At 38.0% G+C, this 15440-nt stretch overlaps 1 protein-coding gene across 2 annotated transcripts in view; it reads right to left on the reverse strand.

Moving 5' to 3' along the window:
- The window catches only part of UBA6 (ubiquitin like modifier activating enzyme 6), an 81328-nt gene extending 65932 nt beyond the window's left edge, over positions 1 to 15396 (reverse strand). For both annotated transcript variants that reach the window (XR_009564029.1, XM_030880679.2), the window contains exons 1-2: positions 15263 to 15396; positions 11174 to 11236 (exon numbers count right to left, since the gene is read on the reverse strand). Coding sequence is in view for 1 of the 2 variants with exons in the window: in XM_030880679.2 (XP_030736539.1) it covers positions 11174 to 11236; positions 15263 to 15333 (134 nt within the window). In the remaining variant the exon portion in view is untranslated. The remainder of the gene's footprint in view (positions 1 to 11173; positions 11237 to 15262) is intronic.
- Positions 15397 to 15440: the final 44 nt, after the last annotated feature.

Genomic DNA, 15440 nt, shown 5'->3' on the forward strand with positions numbered 1-15440 from the left:
TCCTGAAATAAAAACTCCTTAATTTTTAGGTTTTCTATTCTAAAATACACATGTAGAACTTTTTTTTTTTTTTTGCGGTACGAGGGCGTCTCACTGCTGTGGCCTCTCCCGTTGCGGAGCACAGGCTCCGGACGCGCAGGCTCAGCGGCCATGGCTCACGGGCCCAGCCACTCCGTGGCATGTGGGATCCTCCCGGACCGGGGCACGAACCCGTGTCCCCTGCATCGGCAGGCGGACTCTCAACCACTGCGTCACCAGGGAAGCCCCACATGTAGAACTTTAACTGATCTTAAACAGCATCCCAAATTTTGATCCATAGTAGTTTAAATTACTATTCTCCAATTTTAATCATGATTCTTTTTTTGACTTATGGGTTCATCTGAAGTGTATTTTTAAATTTCTAATTTTATGAGGAATTTTACAATTACCTTTTGTGTTGACTTCTAGCTTAAATGTATTGTGAATAGACATCACTATCTACATAATTTTCACTCTTTAATATTTGAGAATTTCTTTGGTCTATTTTACAAATGTTCCATGGGTTCTTGAAAAGAATGTGTACTCTACAGTTGTTAGATACAACATTCCTTATATGTGCATTAGATTAATCTTAATAATCATGTTGATGAACTCTATACCTGTTCTGACTTTTTTGTTCGCTTGTTCTCTTGATTACTAAAAGCAACATTTAAAAAATGCCCCACGATTGTAAATTTGTCTATCCTCCTTATATATTAGTACCTGAACAGTGCTGACATGTAAGAATAACAGCTAAAACTCAGTGTTTATTACACACCATGCACTGTTTTAGTGTTTTATTTGTATTAACTCATTTAATCCTCACAAAAATTCTATAAGTTCTGTTGTTATTCCCATTTTTACAGAGAGGAAAACTTAATCATAGAGAAATTAAGCAATTTATAAATAGTGGAGGCAAGATTCAACCCAGGCAGTCTGGTCTTAGCATCCATATTCTTAACCACTGTACTACACTGCACATAGATTAAGAAAGTTAAATCATTCTACAAGGCTTTTACAGGAAGAAAAAAAATCAGTTCCTGACCTAACTCTTCCCTACCCTGATTCCCAAGTCCTAAGACCAACCACCCTCAGTTCTTTTAGTTATTTCTTCTAATATTTATCCCCTTCTTTCTCAATAACATGTCTGTACTTTTTCTTGATTTTTCAGTTTTACATATTACCTATTAACTTCCAACTAAGAAAGACAGAATGACTTTTCTGAATACAAATCTGGTCAAATCATTTTCCTACTTTAAAAACTCCAGTGGTTTCCTATATCCCTTATGATAAAGTCTAGACTCTAATATTAGTCACAAAGCTGTTCATAATCTAGTCCCTGCTTGACTATCCAGTCTCATTTTTGTCACTCTACCAACAAACTCCATGTTCCAGGTATACTAAAGGTTTTCAGTTCTCCAAATGTATTTTCTCTTTGGCTATTAGACGTTTTTCTGGAATATTCCTCTTCCCCACTATTTTATGCCTGAATAACTCCTACTTGTCCTCAGGTCTCAAATTATATATTATTTTCTCCCATGATACTTCCCCTGATACCCCTAAACTTTCTTAAAACAGTGTTAGATCATCTTCTGTGTGCATCCATAACACCCTACATTCAATCTATTATAACAATTAACACAGTGCATTTTCACTATTTGTCTATTTTGCCTAGGAGATGTAGATTCCTTAAGTCAGGGCCTGCCTTATTTACTACTGTATCCCCATTGACTAACAGGGCCTGGAGCATAACAGACACACAAAACCAATTTGCTAAATTAATGAAAGAAATGAACTGGCACACAAGAACAACACTTTTATGCTCTACTAAGCAGAGGGCTTGAATTCTTTTTTCTACGTTCACAGTCACAAAAACTACATTAGAAAAATGTTTTTCATCTCACACTTGTCTTCATCAATTATTTTTAAGACTACTTAGGTAAATAATGAATAGCCATGACACAAACGTGGTTATAAATGACAAAGAACATCCAGACAAAAGAATAAAATTAAGATATATGAGCCAAGGTTCTCAAAGAATCACATAACCTCAGACAAATTCTCAACAGTTGATTAAATTACCTGCCTTTTCAGTGCTGGCCACCAAGGGTAAGGGTACTAAGTAAGTGCCTAGTTTGTGCTAGGCAATGGCAGGTACTCTGCAATTGACCCTTAAATCTTACCGGATGGGATTTAAAGAGCTGAGAGTGTAACTTCAAGCCCAGCATTGATACATTACAGCTGACTGTATTAAATAGACGTGCAACATATCAGTGAATGTACCCAGTAAAAAGGAAATTTCCAAGGCTAACTACTCTACTTTTAAAGAGCCCTATTTATTAAAGATTCTCCCTTTAATGAAGGTACAATATCTCCCTGTAGTTTTCACCACTAGTCCTAATTTTACCTCCTTGGGGCCATAGGGAACTTGTGTAATCCCTCTTCTATGTGACAGCCCTCCAAACATTTGAAGATGGTATTCAGGTTCCTCCAGGCTAAACATCTCCAGTTCCTTAAACAACTCCAAACATGGCATCATTTTGAGTCCTCCTCAACACTCTAATCACTATCTTCTGGATGTACTTCAATTATCTTCAGGCATTCATAAATTTATTAAAATATCTATTTCAAGGCAGGCACTGGCACTGTGTGGGGATCAAGATAGCAACAACCTCATGAGGTACTGTGAGGATTAAATTATTTAAAATAAAATATATAAAATACCTAGGAGGATGCCTGCGACATGTTATTGGGGGAGATAAATAATCAAATAATCCATTATTAAGTACTATATACAGAAGTACCAGAAACTAAGGGAACCTGAAATACAGAAGAGAAAGTGATTATCTCTATCAGTGGAGGTCATGGAAAGCTTCACAAATGAGGTTCCTCCAAGTTGAAATCTGAAGACTTAAGAGGAGTTAAATTAATCAAAGAAGGAAAAGCATTCTATGCTAGGAAAAAGAAAAGCATGAAAAAGAATGGCAGGTAAGAGATATATAGTATGTACCTAAGACTTCCACTTCTGGCCTTGGTTAAGTAACAGGGACCAGATTTATCCTCTTTCTGCCTTAAACAATTGAAAACTGGACAATATAAATGAAACAACAGATTTGAGACGCTGGAAAATAGGTAACTGAGGACAGTAATCTCAGAGGAGAAAAATAAATGAGGTGAGTTTTATGATTGCCTAGCCTGGAGAGTTTCCAGGAGACAGAGCAGGAAGGGAAACCCAAGAAGAGCCTGGTGGTCTCCTTGTTGAATTGAAGAGAGCGAGCTGTGAATTCAAGGCTAGAATTTGTGAGCAGAAAGATGCACAGAGAGAACACCAGACATCTGTAGAGGGTTCTCCTTGAGTCTTCAGCTAAGCTACGATGAGGAAACAACCTCAAGCTGGGGAAAGAACCAGGTGACAAGTGCAAGTGAAACAATCACTGTTTTTAAAAAGGGTCAGAAAGAGTTTATGTTCCTCTCCAGCCAAATGGAAAACCTTATAATACAGAGAGCACTGGATAGAATACTCCAAAGAATATTACATCAATACTGGGGGAAAAGTAGCCTCAGAATTGAGTCTCCTCTCATCTCACCTAACAAAGCTTAAAAGTAAGTAAGCCTTGAGAAAATAAAATTGTTTTCAAGTAATTTAACTGTGTCCCTGAAAAAGCTCAAGAATATTTAAAGGAATTCAAGGTTATCCAGCAACCAAAAATGTAAAATTCATAATGTCTGACATACACTAAAAAATTACAGATATGCAAAAGAGCAAGAAAATACAACTTACAGTGAACAGAAAAATCAACAATAGAACACATTTAGAAATGACAGATGATAGAATGTGTAAACAGACATTAAAATAATTAAAAATATAATTCATATGCTCAAGAAGCAGCAAAACTTTTAGAGATGAAAACTATAAAATCTAAGATAAAAAATACTCTGACTGGAATTAACAACAGATTCGACACTGCAGAAGTGAACCTGAAGACATGGCAATAGACTTTACAGATTGAAACACAGAGATGAAAACAAAAAAGACTGGGGAAAAAAACCAAACAAACCCCCAAACCCAGACCTTAAATGAGCTGCAGGACAACTTCACTTGGTCTAATATATGTGAAACTGAGGTCCCTGAAAGAGACTAGAGAAAGGGGGAGAGAAAAACAAAACTGAAGAACTAAACAGTTAAAATTTTTCCAGGAACACAATAAACTCACAGACCATGATACAAACAAAGAACAAGATATATAAAGAAAACTATACCAAGGCATATCATAATTGTTTAAAACTGGGGATGATGAGGAAATATTAAAAAAATCAGAGAAAACAGATCATGCAGAGGAAAGGTACAAATGACAACTTTCTCCCAGGAAAGCAGTACAAATCAGATGGCAGCGGCACAACATTTTTATAACATTGAAAGGAAGACACTGTCAACCTAAAATTCTATACTCAATTTCAAAAAAAGGAAGTAAAGACTTCATTGGACATACAAAAGGTGAAAGAATTCATTGCTGGCAGACCTTCACTATAAGAAATGTTATAGCAAATCCTCAGGCAGAAGGAAAATGATACCAGATGGAAATCTTAGTTTACACAAAGGAATAGAGAATATCAGAAATGACAAATCTATGGATAAATACAAAACCCCCTTTTCTTTATTTTTAAAATCTCTTTTAATGATAATTGACTGCTTAAGCCAAAACCAATAACGTACTGTGAGTTTATAACATATGTAGAAGTAAAATGTTAAGACAACAATAACTCAAATCCTGGAACAGGAAAAACAGAAGTACACTGTTGTAACCTTCTTATGTCATACAGGAAGTGACAGAATAAGATTTGAACATACACTGTGACACATTAAAGATGTACACTATAAACCATAAAGTAATCACTAAAAAAGGCAAAAGAAAGAAGTACAGTTGACTCTTGAACAACACAGGTTTGAACTCTGTGGGTCCACTTATACGTGGATTTTTTTCAATAAATATACAGTCAGCCCTCCATATTCACATCTGAGGATATGAAGGGCCAACTGCACTCATTGTACTACATCACTTGATGTAAGAGGCTTGAGCATCCATGGATTTTGGTGTACATGGAGGCTCCTGGAACCAATCCCCCAAGGGTAGTGAGGGACACCTGTAGAGTAACATGCCAATTAAAGGAGATAAAATATAATTAAAATACTCAATTATTCAACAAAAAAAAAGAAGAGAGAGAAAAAAAGGAACACCAGTAACAGATTAGGCAATTAGAAAACAAACAGCAAAAACAGTATCAATATTCCACATTAAATTTAAATGGTGTAAACACTCCATTAAAAGACAAACTGTCAGGGACTTCCCTGGTGGTCCAGTGGTGAAGAAAACACCTTTCAATGCAGGGGACGCGGGTTTGATCCCTGGTCAGGGAACTAAGATCCTACAAGCTGCGAGGCAACTAAACCCTCGTGCCACAACTACTGAGCCTTTGCGCTCTGAAGCCCGTGTGCCACAACTAGAGAGAAGACTGTGCGCCACAAATAAAGAAGCCCGCACGCTGCAAGGAAGAGCCTGCGCACCACAACTAAGACCCAATGCGGCCTAATTAATTAATTTAAAAAAAAGACTGTCAGATTGAATAAAAAGAAAAATCCGACTATATTCTATCTATAAGGAGCCCAATTTGAATACACAAATGAAAGTCAAAGGGTGGAAAAAGATATGCTACCAATAAGCAAGAGAAAAGCAGACTTTTAATATCAGATAAACAGATTTCAGAGCAAAGAAAATCACCGGGATACAGAGGGCCATTTCATAATGATAAAATGGTCAATACATCAAGAGGACATAACAATTCTAAATGTTTATGCACTAATAACAGAGCTTCAACCTATGTGAAGCAAAAACTGGTAGAACTGAAATAAGAAATATACAAACAGGAAATTATGGACAACACCGCTCTCTCAGTAACTGATATAAAGAATGACAGAAAATCAGTAATGATACAGAAGAGCTGAACAACACTATTAATCGATTTGACCTAATTGACATTGATAGGACAATCCAATAAATAACAGAATACACATTTTTTCCAAATGCACACAGAACATTGATCAAGATAAACCATATTCTGCACTAAAAAGCTTTAAAAAAATTTAAGTCACACAAATTATGCCCACTGATAACAGTGGGCAGGCTGATGCCCATGCTGTTTGCTATAAGTAATGAAATCCTCTGTCTCTGACCCAGATGTTTCACACCTTATGTTAGCATCCACTAAAGAATAATAGGCTAGCTTTTAGCTTGTAAATAGGGCAAAATCAAATCCTAGACCCTGACAATATATACATAAATTTTGAACAAGGCTAAAGAATAGGATGTCAGAGTGTAAAGTGGTGAGAAGTGACATGGAGTCTAAAAAGAAAGATATGGCCATAACTCATGGTAAATTAGAAGCTACTGAATTCATAGGTACAGTACTATTCTTCATGATTTATTTGCAATTTGTGCACATTTTCTCATTAAATATTTAATGAATAAATGAAAGAAATGATTGGACTTAAAGGTTAAGTAACCTAAGATCATACACTAATAAATGATGGAGAATGATTCAAATTCATATCTAATACCTAAGTTCAAACTGTCAGCTACTGTTATGCTGTATCCATAAAAGGGCTTAAATGTGTATTGTACAGTTTGGCCTCATCAGTGTAGATTATAGGGAATCATTTAAGGATTTTAAGCCAAGAAGCCATGGACTCCAAGGTAAGTGCCAAAAATACAACTTTGAATAACTTATGAAAGATGGATTAGAGACAAGAATAGTTTTAAAGAGAACACATAAAAGAATATTATAATAGCTCAATTGAGAGATTCCAAATGCAGGGAGAGAAAAATGAAAGAGCTGGAATTAAGAGTTGTTTAAAAATAAAGGATTTAAAAAAGTTAATTTGGAAGATGACAAACAGGGAATAACCTAAGATGACACCAAGGTTTCTAGCTTAGGTTACTGAGTGGGTGTGGCACCATTTAATTAAGCTTGAGAATGGGAAGAGGGAAGGAAAAGGATTCCAATGGTGTTGAGTGCTACTTAAGGCTGAAAATTTTATATTAAGTTTTTGCGTGAACACTTTAAGACTTAGATATTATTTTTAAGAGATGTTATTCTTATTTACACATGAGAAGTAGAAAGATTAAATAACTAGTTTTGGTTCATATAAATGTCAGGATTGGATGTGAACATTATCCTCTAAATCCAGAGACCATGTTCATATCACTGTACCATAGTGTTTCTCTAAGAAGTAGATATTCTAACACAACATTGTAAATCAACTATATGTCAATTAAAAAAAAGGTAGTTATTTGCTGAACATCTGCCTGGTTTACCTTTAAAGCACCTTGTGGACTTCCCTGGTGGTCCAGTGGTAAAGAATCTGCCTTCCAATGCAGGGGATGCGGGTTCAATCCCTGGTCGGGGAACTAAGATCCCACATGCCACAGGGCAACTAAGCCCACGTGCCACAACTATTGAGCTTGCTCACCTCGACGAGAGAGGCCATGTGCTGCAATCTACAGAGCCCATGTGCCCTGGAGCCTGTGTGCCACAACTAGAGAGAGAAAACTTGCACATCACAACTAGAGAGAAACCTGAGCAGACTGCGTGCCGTCATGAAAAGATCCCGCGTGCCTCAACTAAGACCCAACACAGCCAAAACAAACAAACAAGAAAACAGCATCCTGTGTGCATTTAAAAACAAAGGTCTTGAACTTGGAAGAAGAAAGCTGTGGAAAGGGACTCAAATATAGACAGAAAGCTAAAATCATGGAAATGGATGTGAACTAGAGTATGAACTGAGAGAAAAATCCTCAAGTTGGAACCTGGCATTCATGGTGCAGGCAAAGCAAGAGCAGACTAAGAAAAATCTCAGAAAGAAGTCAAGAGGAGTAGAAGCAAATCCAGAAAAACTGTTATCTCAAAAGCCAGAGAAGTTTCCTCTAGTATTACACTAGAACACACACAGCTTTGATACTATTATGACTGTATTAATCCAGAAAGCTAAGAATGCCCTGGTGCTGCTCTGATATTCACGCCTTGTTCATATAGTGATCTTTACACAGGAACCTATAGGCAAGGAACATAAAAAAAGAGACAGCAAAGTATCACTATCTGAATTAGTTTTAATTACCTCCAACAGAGAGTTCTTTGGTAAAAGCAGAGTTAGAAAACCAAGGCTTTAGTCCTAAATTAGGACTCATTCATTTCTTTAGATAAATCTTGGGATTAGCAGGCTCAGGCATATCTTCAGAGGAAAAGAAATGGGCAGATCTACAGAACTGGCTCAAGTCTAACTAGCTGTCTAACTCACCCAGCAATTTGCTGGCAATAAAGATGCAAAATTAAATAGAGATGGGGCCCAGAATGCTGTTAGAAGTGCTCCCCCACCCCAAAAAAGAAATCTTTAGATTCTGAGAATAATTTCAGGTTTAGTTGATCAGTAACTATGAGGTAATTTAAGATTGAGTAGTAAGAAAAAAGTGAAATATATTTAGCAAACCACTTTGTTAAAGTAGGTATTGAAACTGTCCTAAAAATATTTCCTACCTAAATATATGTACAAATATCAGACTTAGTTAACATTCAAGATTTGTAGATTTTACAGAGTTTCAGTTTCGTAGGAAAGCCTAAATGTTTACAAATAATTATAACCTGAGATTCAATTATTCATATCTGGGAAAAACTTGTATACCTAGTAAATATTAAACAAATTTCAATGACAATATTTAGGAATAAATAAATAGTATTTAAAGTATTGACCTTGGGGACTTCCCTGGTGGTGCAGTGGTTGGGAATCTGCCTGCCAATGTAGGGGCACGGGTTCAAGCCCTGGTCCAGGAAGATCCCACATGCTGCGGAGCAACTGGGCCCATGCGCCACAACTACTGAAGCATGTGTGCCTAGAGCCCGTTTTCCACAAGAGAAGCCACCGCAATAAGAAGCCCACGCACTGCAATAAGAGTAGCCCCCACTCACCGCAACTAGAGAAAGCCCTTGCGCAGCAATGAAGACCCAACCCAGCCAAAAATAAACTAAAAAGAAAAAAGAAAAGACAACAGGTGTAAACGCATAAACTATGGTAAGAAGTAGTCTAGTATGGCCAGTGTACTCAGAGGAAAAGGTAGGTTTGGACTAACAAATAGCATTGGGAAAACTGGATTTCCAAAACAAAAGATGAAAAGATTAGAATTTAGACCTCTACCTTATACCATCCACAAAATCAACTCAAAATGGATTAAAAACTTAGACAAAAGACCTGAAACTATAAAACTTCTAGAAGAAAACATAGGAGGGAAACTTCTCAGCATTGGTTTTGGCAAGGATTTCCTGGATATGACACCAAAAGCACAGCAATAAAAGCAAAAACATACAAGTGAGACTACCACAGACTCAAAATCTTCTGCATAGTGAAGCAAACAATCAGCAAAATGAAAATGCAAACTATGGAATGCGAGAAAATATTTGCAAACCAGGTGTCTGATAAGGGGTTTAATGTCTAAAATATATAAGAAACTACAACTGAATAGCAACCCCCCCCCACCCTGCCTATAACCTAATTAAAAAATGGGCAAGGACTAGACATTTCTCCAACAACAACACACAAATGGTGAACAAGAATATGAAAAGGTGCTCAACATCACATATCATCAGGGAAATGCAAAAACACAACGAGAGAGCACCTCACACCTGTAAGGATGGCTATAATAAAACAAAAATAAAACCCGAGAAAATAACAAGTGTTGGTGAGAATGTGGAGAAACTGGAATTCTTGTGCACTGTTGGTGGGAATGTAAAATGGTCCAGATGCAATGGAAAACAGTATGGAGGTTCCTTAAAAAATTAAAAATAGAACTACCTTATGATCCAGCAATACCTGATCATATATGAACTGCTATATATGATACCTAAATTGCTGTATTCTATTACTTTCAGTCCAGCGAACTGACTACAAGTGAACTGTAAGCCTACTTACCTAGCTTTGCAAATGGAAAATTTAATCTCTGGTTTACTGAAAATTATGTTCATTTATCAGTCATTATAGGATTGGAGGGATATAAAAATGTTTCACAAGGACGGTAACAAATAATGAAAAAAATTAGCCAATGTTATCTCAAGGAGCTGCCATTTGTTTTCCTAAGAATATGATCAGAAGGACATTAAGAACATCGTAATTACAGATGAAGAGTCCAAATTTAAGATGACTTCGGAAGTATAATCATAGTCAGGAGACCACATGGTGAAACAGTTTTCACGTAAGCAAAACAAGTTAGTCTTTATCTCTTCTTCCAAGGTATAGCGCAAAATGTGACTTGAAATCAACATACCAGGTGGTATGTATCAGCTCCTCCTAAACTGCTCAAAATTGACTCTGCATCCCACATAAAAAAATATAGAAAGAAATCCAAAATACATGATGAGCCTATTGTTCCAAATTTACCTACATAAAATTTATTTTTTCATGATTAGTTATAGAGGAAATCTAAAAACTTTTAAACTGAGAGTATACTATCTTTCATGCAAACATCTCAAAGTATCTACTAGAAATGACAGCAATTTATGTGTTTTTAATTTTTCTTTAATTTTGAAAAAAGTATTTTTATTTCATGAAAAAATATGGTAAAAAAAGTCCCACTAAATTCCATTCAAATCACAGCTCTTCAATCACAAAATACTTCTCCACTGTCTATACAGTGCAAACATGCAATGTTGTTAATGAGATCACACTGAAGTTAACATGGTCTCTAGATGCTACTGTATAACTAACTAAAGTGAAATGAACTGTCTTTCATGAGACTCCTGCACTATCAAGAACATAAATATGTACTCCTGTCCAGAAACAAGAGGTATATTTTGTAGTGGATAGCAAAATCATTTTTAGTCATATCACCTAAACCTAACACAACCAAGATTTAAATATTATTCAAGCTTTCAGCCTATAGTAAAAAAAAAAACAAAAAAAAACAAAAAAAGAAACCTGAATTTTTAACTTGAGTGGAACTCTTAGAATGTATATTACAAAATTCTGCATAGGCCTAGTGGTGTCTTTGAATAAAACTACTCCGTTACTGGAGAACAATGAATGGGGAAAATGTTTCAGTTTCCATAATGTTCTTACCTGTATAATGCATCATCAATCTCCACAGATTCTGTTGGCATATTGGGCAAATTTGTATTCACACTGAAAAAAGAAAACATAACTTATAAGGGCCAGTATGGCTATTCAATACTCATATTCTGTAATACTCATATTCAATTATACATGGGATCAGATTCACTAGTTACTAAAACAGGTTTTACAAACCAGATATATATTTTATTATTTACCACTTTATTTAGATTTTAAAAATAGATCAAGATTAAATTCACTGACTGCCTACCCTGTATTATAAAATTAGAGCCCATGGTTGCTTTATTCTCACGTGTTGTTTATCAATGCTACATATATTCTGATGGATCTATATTTTAGCAATTTTATTTGAGTGCCCCATAAACCTTCTATAATATACACACTCGGAATTTACCATATAATGATATCTAAGCTTATTTCTACATGTTTGACCTTTCCTCTGCCCTCCAGATTTTATGCATCTGCCAGAACAATATCTCTATTCTGATGTCTAACTGGTATCACAAACATAACAAGCCTCGGGCTTCCCTGGTGGCGCAGTGGTTGAGAGTCCGCCTGCTGATGCAGGGGACACGGGTTCGTGTCCCGGTCCGGGAAGATCCCACATGCCGCGGAGCAGCTAGGCCCATGAGCCATGGCCGCGGAGCCTGCGCGTCTGGAGCCTGTGCTCCGCAATGGGAGAGGCCACAACAGTGAGAGGCCTGTGTACCACAAAAAAAAATCCCACAAAAAACAAAAAAAAAAATAACAAGCCTCAAATAGAATTCAATTTCCCTTGCTTAATCTATTCTTCCCCAGTCTTTCCCAACTCACTTGGGACCACCAAGCAAATGATGCCACCATTTACTCACATGCTCTGGCCAAAAATCTAAGGATCTTTACTTGTTCCCTTATTTTCTCTATCTGTGAGCGCTGTTAGTTCTACCTTCAAAAGGGATCTCACATCTGATCACTTCTCACCATTTCAGTCAATACAATCTCAGGCCAAACCATCATCATATCTCATCTGAACTACTTCAAAGGCCTCCTAAACTATTCTATTTCTATTGCCCTTCCCTTTAATTAATTTTCCATCTAACAGGCTAAAACGTTTAGAATGTAGTCAGACATTACTCCCTAACTTAGAATTATCCTTCAGTAAGTTTTCTTTACCATTAGAACAAAATTCAAACACCTTAGCATACATAATAGGGCCTTTATGTATGTCTCCCAGTTACCTGTCCAACCTCAACGCCCACACCTCTCCCTCTTGCTCACTATCTTCAACTACACTGGCCTACTTGATGGTTCTCAAAAAGCCAGGCTTGCTATCACTTCAGTGTTTTTATACTCGCTATTCCCTTTGCTTCAAATGTTCTTCCTTCAGATCTCTGAAAAACTGACTCTTACCATTTACGCCTCTATTAAAATATTGCTTCACAAACATCACAGACCATTTGAGATCACCCCATTGAAACTGAGCAGGACCCTGTGGGGCCTTCCCTGGGACAGATTTCCCCTCCCCGCTTGTTTGTACAAAAGTTTTAGCCTCCTAGGCTTTCCCCGAGTTCCAAAGAGCAAATTTAATCAAAGTGATGAGAAAATGTAGAAACAAAGGAAAGCAGTCAAAGTAATAACAGTTTAGCCATAAAACAAAGTCAAGGACCTTTCGTTGTCTTGCAGATGCTAGAACTCCCACCAGGTGGACGAAGTTAACTGTGTGCTGAACTGCTGATCAGCTGGAACCAGAAGGTTGATGATTGAGGTTCCAAAAACATTACCCTGTTACCTCACCATCAAGCAATCAGAGAACTGAGCATGGATCACACACCCCACAACCCTCTCCCTCAGACTGTCTTTAAAAACCCTTCCCTGAAAGCCAATGGGGAGTTTCTGTCTTCTGAGCATGAGCTGCCCATTCTCTTTGCTTGGCCCTGCAATAAACTGTACTTTTCTTCACCATTACCTGGTGCCAGGAGATTGGCTTTGGTGTGCATTGGGGAAGCAGACCAAGTTTGATTTAGTAACACAATCAACGAAGTGGCTCCCTAACTTGTTAACCTGCTGTATTTTCTTCAAATCATTAATTATGTATTTTTTTCATTATCATTAACTATCATCTGCCTTCCCCTATAGAATATATGATCCATTAGGAATTCACTACTGTATTCCAAATCCCTAAAACAGTACCTGACATTTAATAACAAGAGCAAATATGTGTCACACACTGCTTTAAGTGCTTTAGATGTACTAACTCAGTTAACCCTTTCAACAATTTTATGAGATAGACACTATTACTGTCTCCATTGAACAGAGGAAAAAACCTGAGACTGACAGAGATTAACTTAAATAATATGCCCATGGTCACAGAGCAGGTAAATGGCAGAGCCCTGAATCTAATCAGTCTAGCTCCTGACAACCACATTATACTGCCTATTGCCTCTCACAGTAGGCATGAAGAAAGCACTAAAAAAAAAAAATATGTTAAATGAATTTTAAAAATTAAAAAAAGGTTAAACATACTAGTGTAACAAGACACAAAGTGATGTATCATTTACCGCAGTTCATTCCAATTTTTTCACAGCATGGCACAGAAAGAAAAATGATAATAGGTAAACACTGGGAAACAGAAATAGTTCCTGGCCAGAGGGAACCAGCTGGGACATTTGGGCCTGAGCCACGGTGACAGCTAAGATCAATATCATCTTGGCAAAAGTGTGATCCATTCTAGGTTTTGGGAAGCTCTAATTATCAATCACAGGATTCTAAAAACAACGTGATAGCACAAAATCCAGTTTTGGAAACTTATTTTCTAGGCCTGGTGTTGCTATACAAGCCAAAGTATTTGAAAATATAATATCAAAATGTGACTATTTCTGTTATCAAATATTGATTAGATGATCAAGTGATATCAGCTTCTAGCTAATAAAAACACACAAATACACAATATACCCTGGCACTGTAACAAAAATTTTTATTACAGCTTTCTTATCCCTGGTATACTTTCACTAGCTATCTTCCTTGCATGGAGGGCAATAGTCTAGTGGGTAAAGCTCTTAAGTAAACATGAGTAGAGCATTACATTCTAACCAGTTCTGTCACTTAACAATACAACTGGCACCTACTTTTCATAAAGTTCTGCCTTACTGGAATATTTCAAAAATCATTCTTATGATAAGGTCTACATGGCGATCAAAAATGCTTTAAATAAGGGAAGGTTTTGTTTGTATTACATAATATCTCCCAAGTAAATTCGGCAATGCTGGCAATGGCAGGCAATACCATGGTACCAAAAAGCATCCCTTCAGTCTGAAGCTGGTGAAAATGCTACAGGTTTGTGAACACTCACATTAGCTCAAAATCAAATCTGCACCACTTTTATCTTTGGCATATTGTATTCTGGTAGTGGGCAGAATGTAACTATCCGCTTTATTAATTACGAAATGATTGAAACAGGAACTACACGCACATTTCCCCTCTATTTTTGCCAGAATGGAAAAGACGTGAACCTCAACACCAACTGGGAAATAAGAATGGGTAACTCGTGTTTTTTTCCTGGATTTCTTTTTCTTTCTTTCTTTTTAAAGTGCAGTCAACAGAGGCCTCAGAGTGTCCTGACTACCACTGATTCATTTTTACCAAGTTCCCTCTGGTAATAGTTTTCAGAGGATCTCAGCGGAGGACAGCGCACAGCAGAGCTTAGCTTTCACTTTATCGAAAGGAGGGAAGGTGTCCGGCACCAGGTCTGGGAAGCTCACACCGAGCGACTCGAACCAGAACTCCCCGCCGGAGCCCCTCCCTCCCCTCCACGTCCGGTGACTGGGAGGAAGGAGGAATGGCAAACCCCAACCGGAACTGAGAAAGCGCTGAAAGGGGCGATAAGTGGGCTTTTTCCTCAACGAAGCCGGCAGTCGCAGAGGCCGGAGCCCACGCCGCCACACCCACACCGCGCGCTCCCCTAGCCGCCCAGGGCCGGCTCTGGCCAGCCCCGCGGCCTCTCGCGCACTCCCTGCCCGCCTTAGGGGGAGAAGCAGAAAGCCGGGCTCTGGGTCCTGCCCGCCACGCCTTGCTTCTTCGCGCCCACACACGTCCTCTCACCTGCCGGCCCCCCAGGAGGAGCAGGACGCCTCTTCCCCCTGACGTGCGGCCACCGGCTGAGAGCCCTCCATCGCCTCCTGAGACGCAGCCGCTGCTGGATATTGGGAGGCAGGGAAGGGGGCAGGACCGTGAGGTCAAGGGGCGGGCGATGACGTCACCGGAGGGGGCGGGTCTGGGG

Source organism: Globicephala melas, chromosome 5 (genome assembly GCF_963455315.2).
Source record: "Globicephala melas chromosome 5, mGloMel1.2, whole genome shotgun sequence".
Taxonomy (NCBI): Eukaryota; Metazoa; Chordata; class Mammalia; order Artiodactyla; family Delphinidae; genus Globicephala; species Globicephala melas.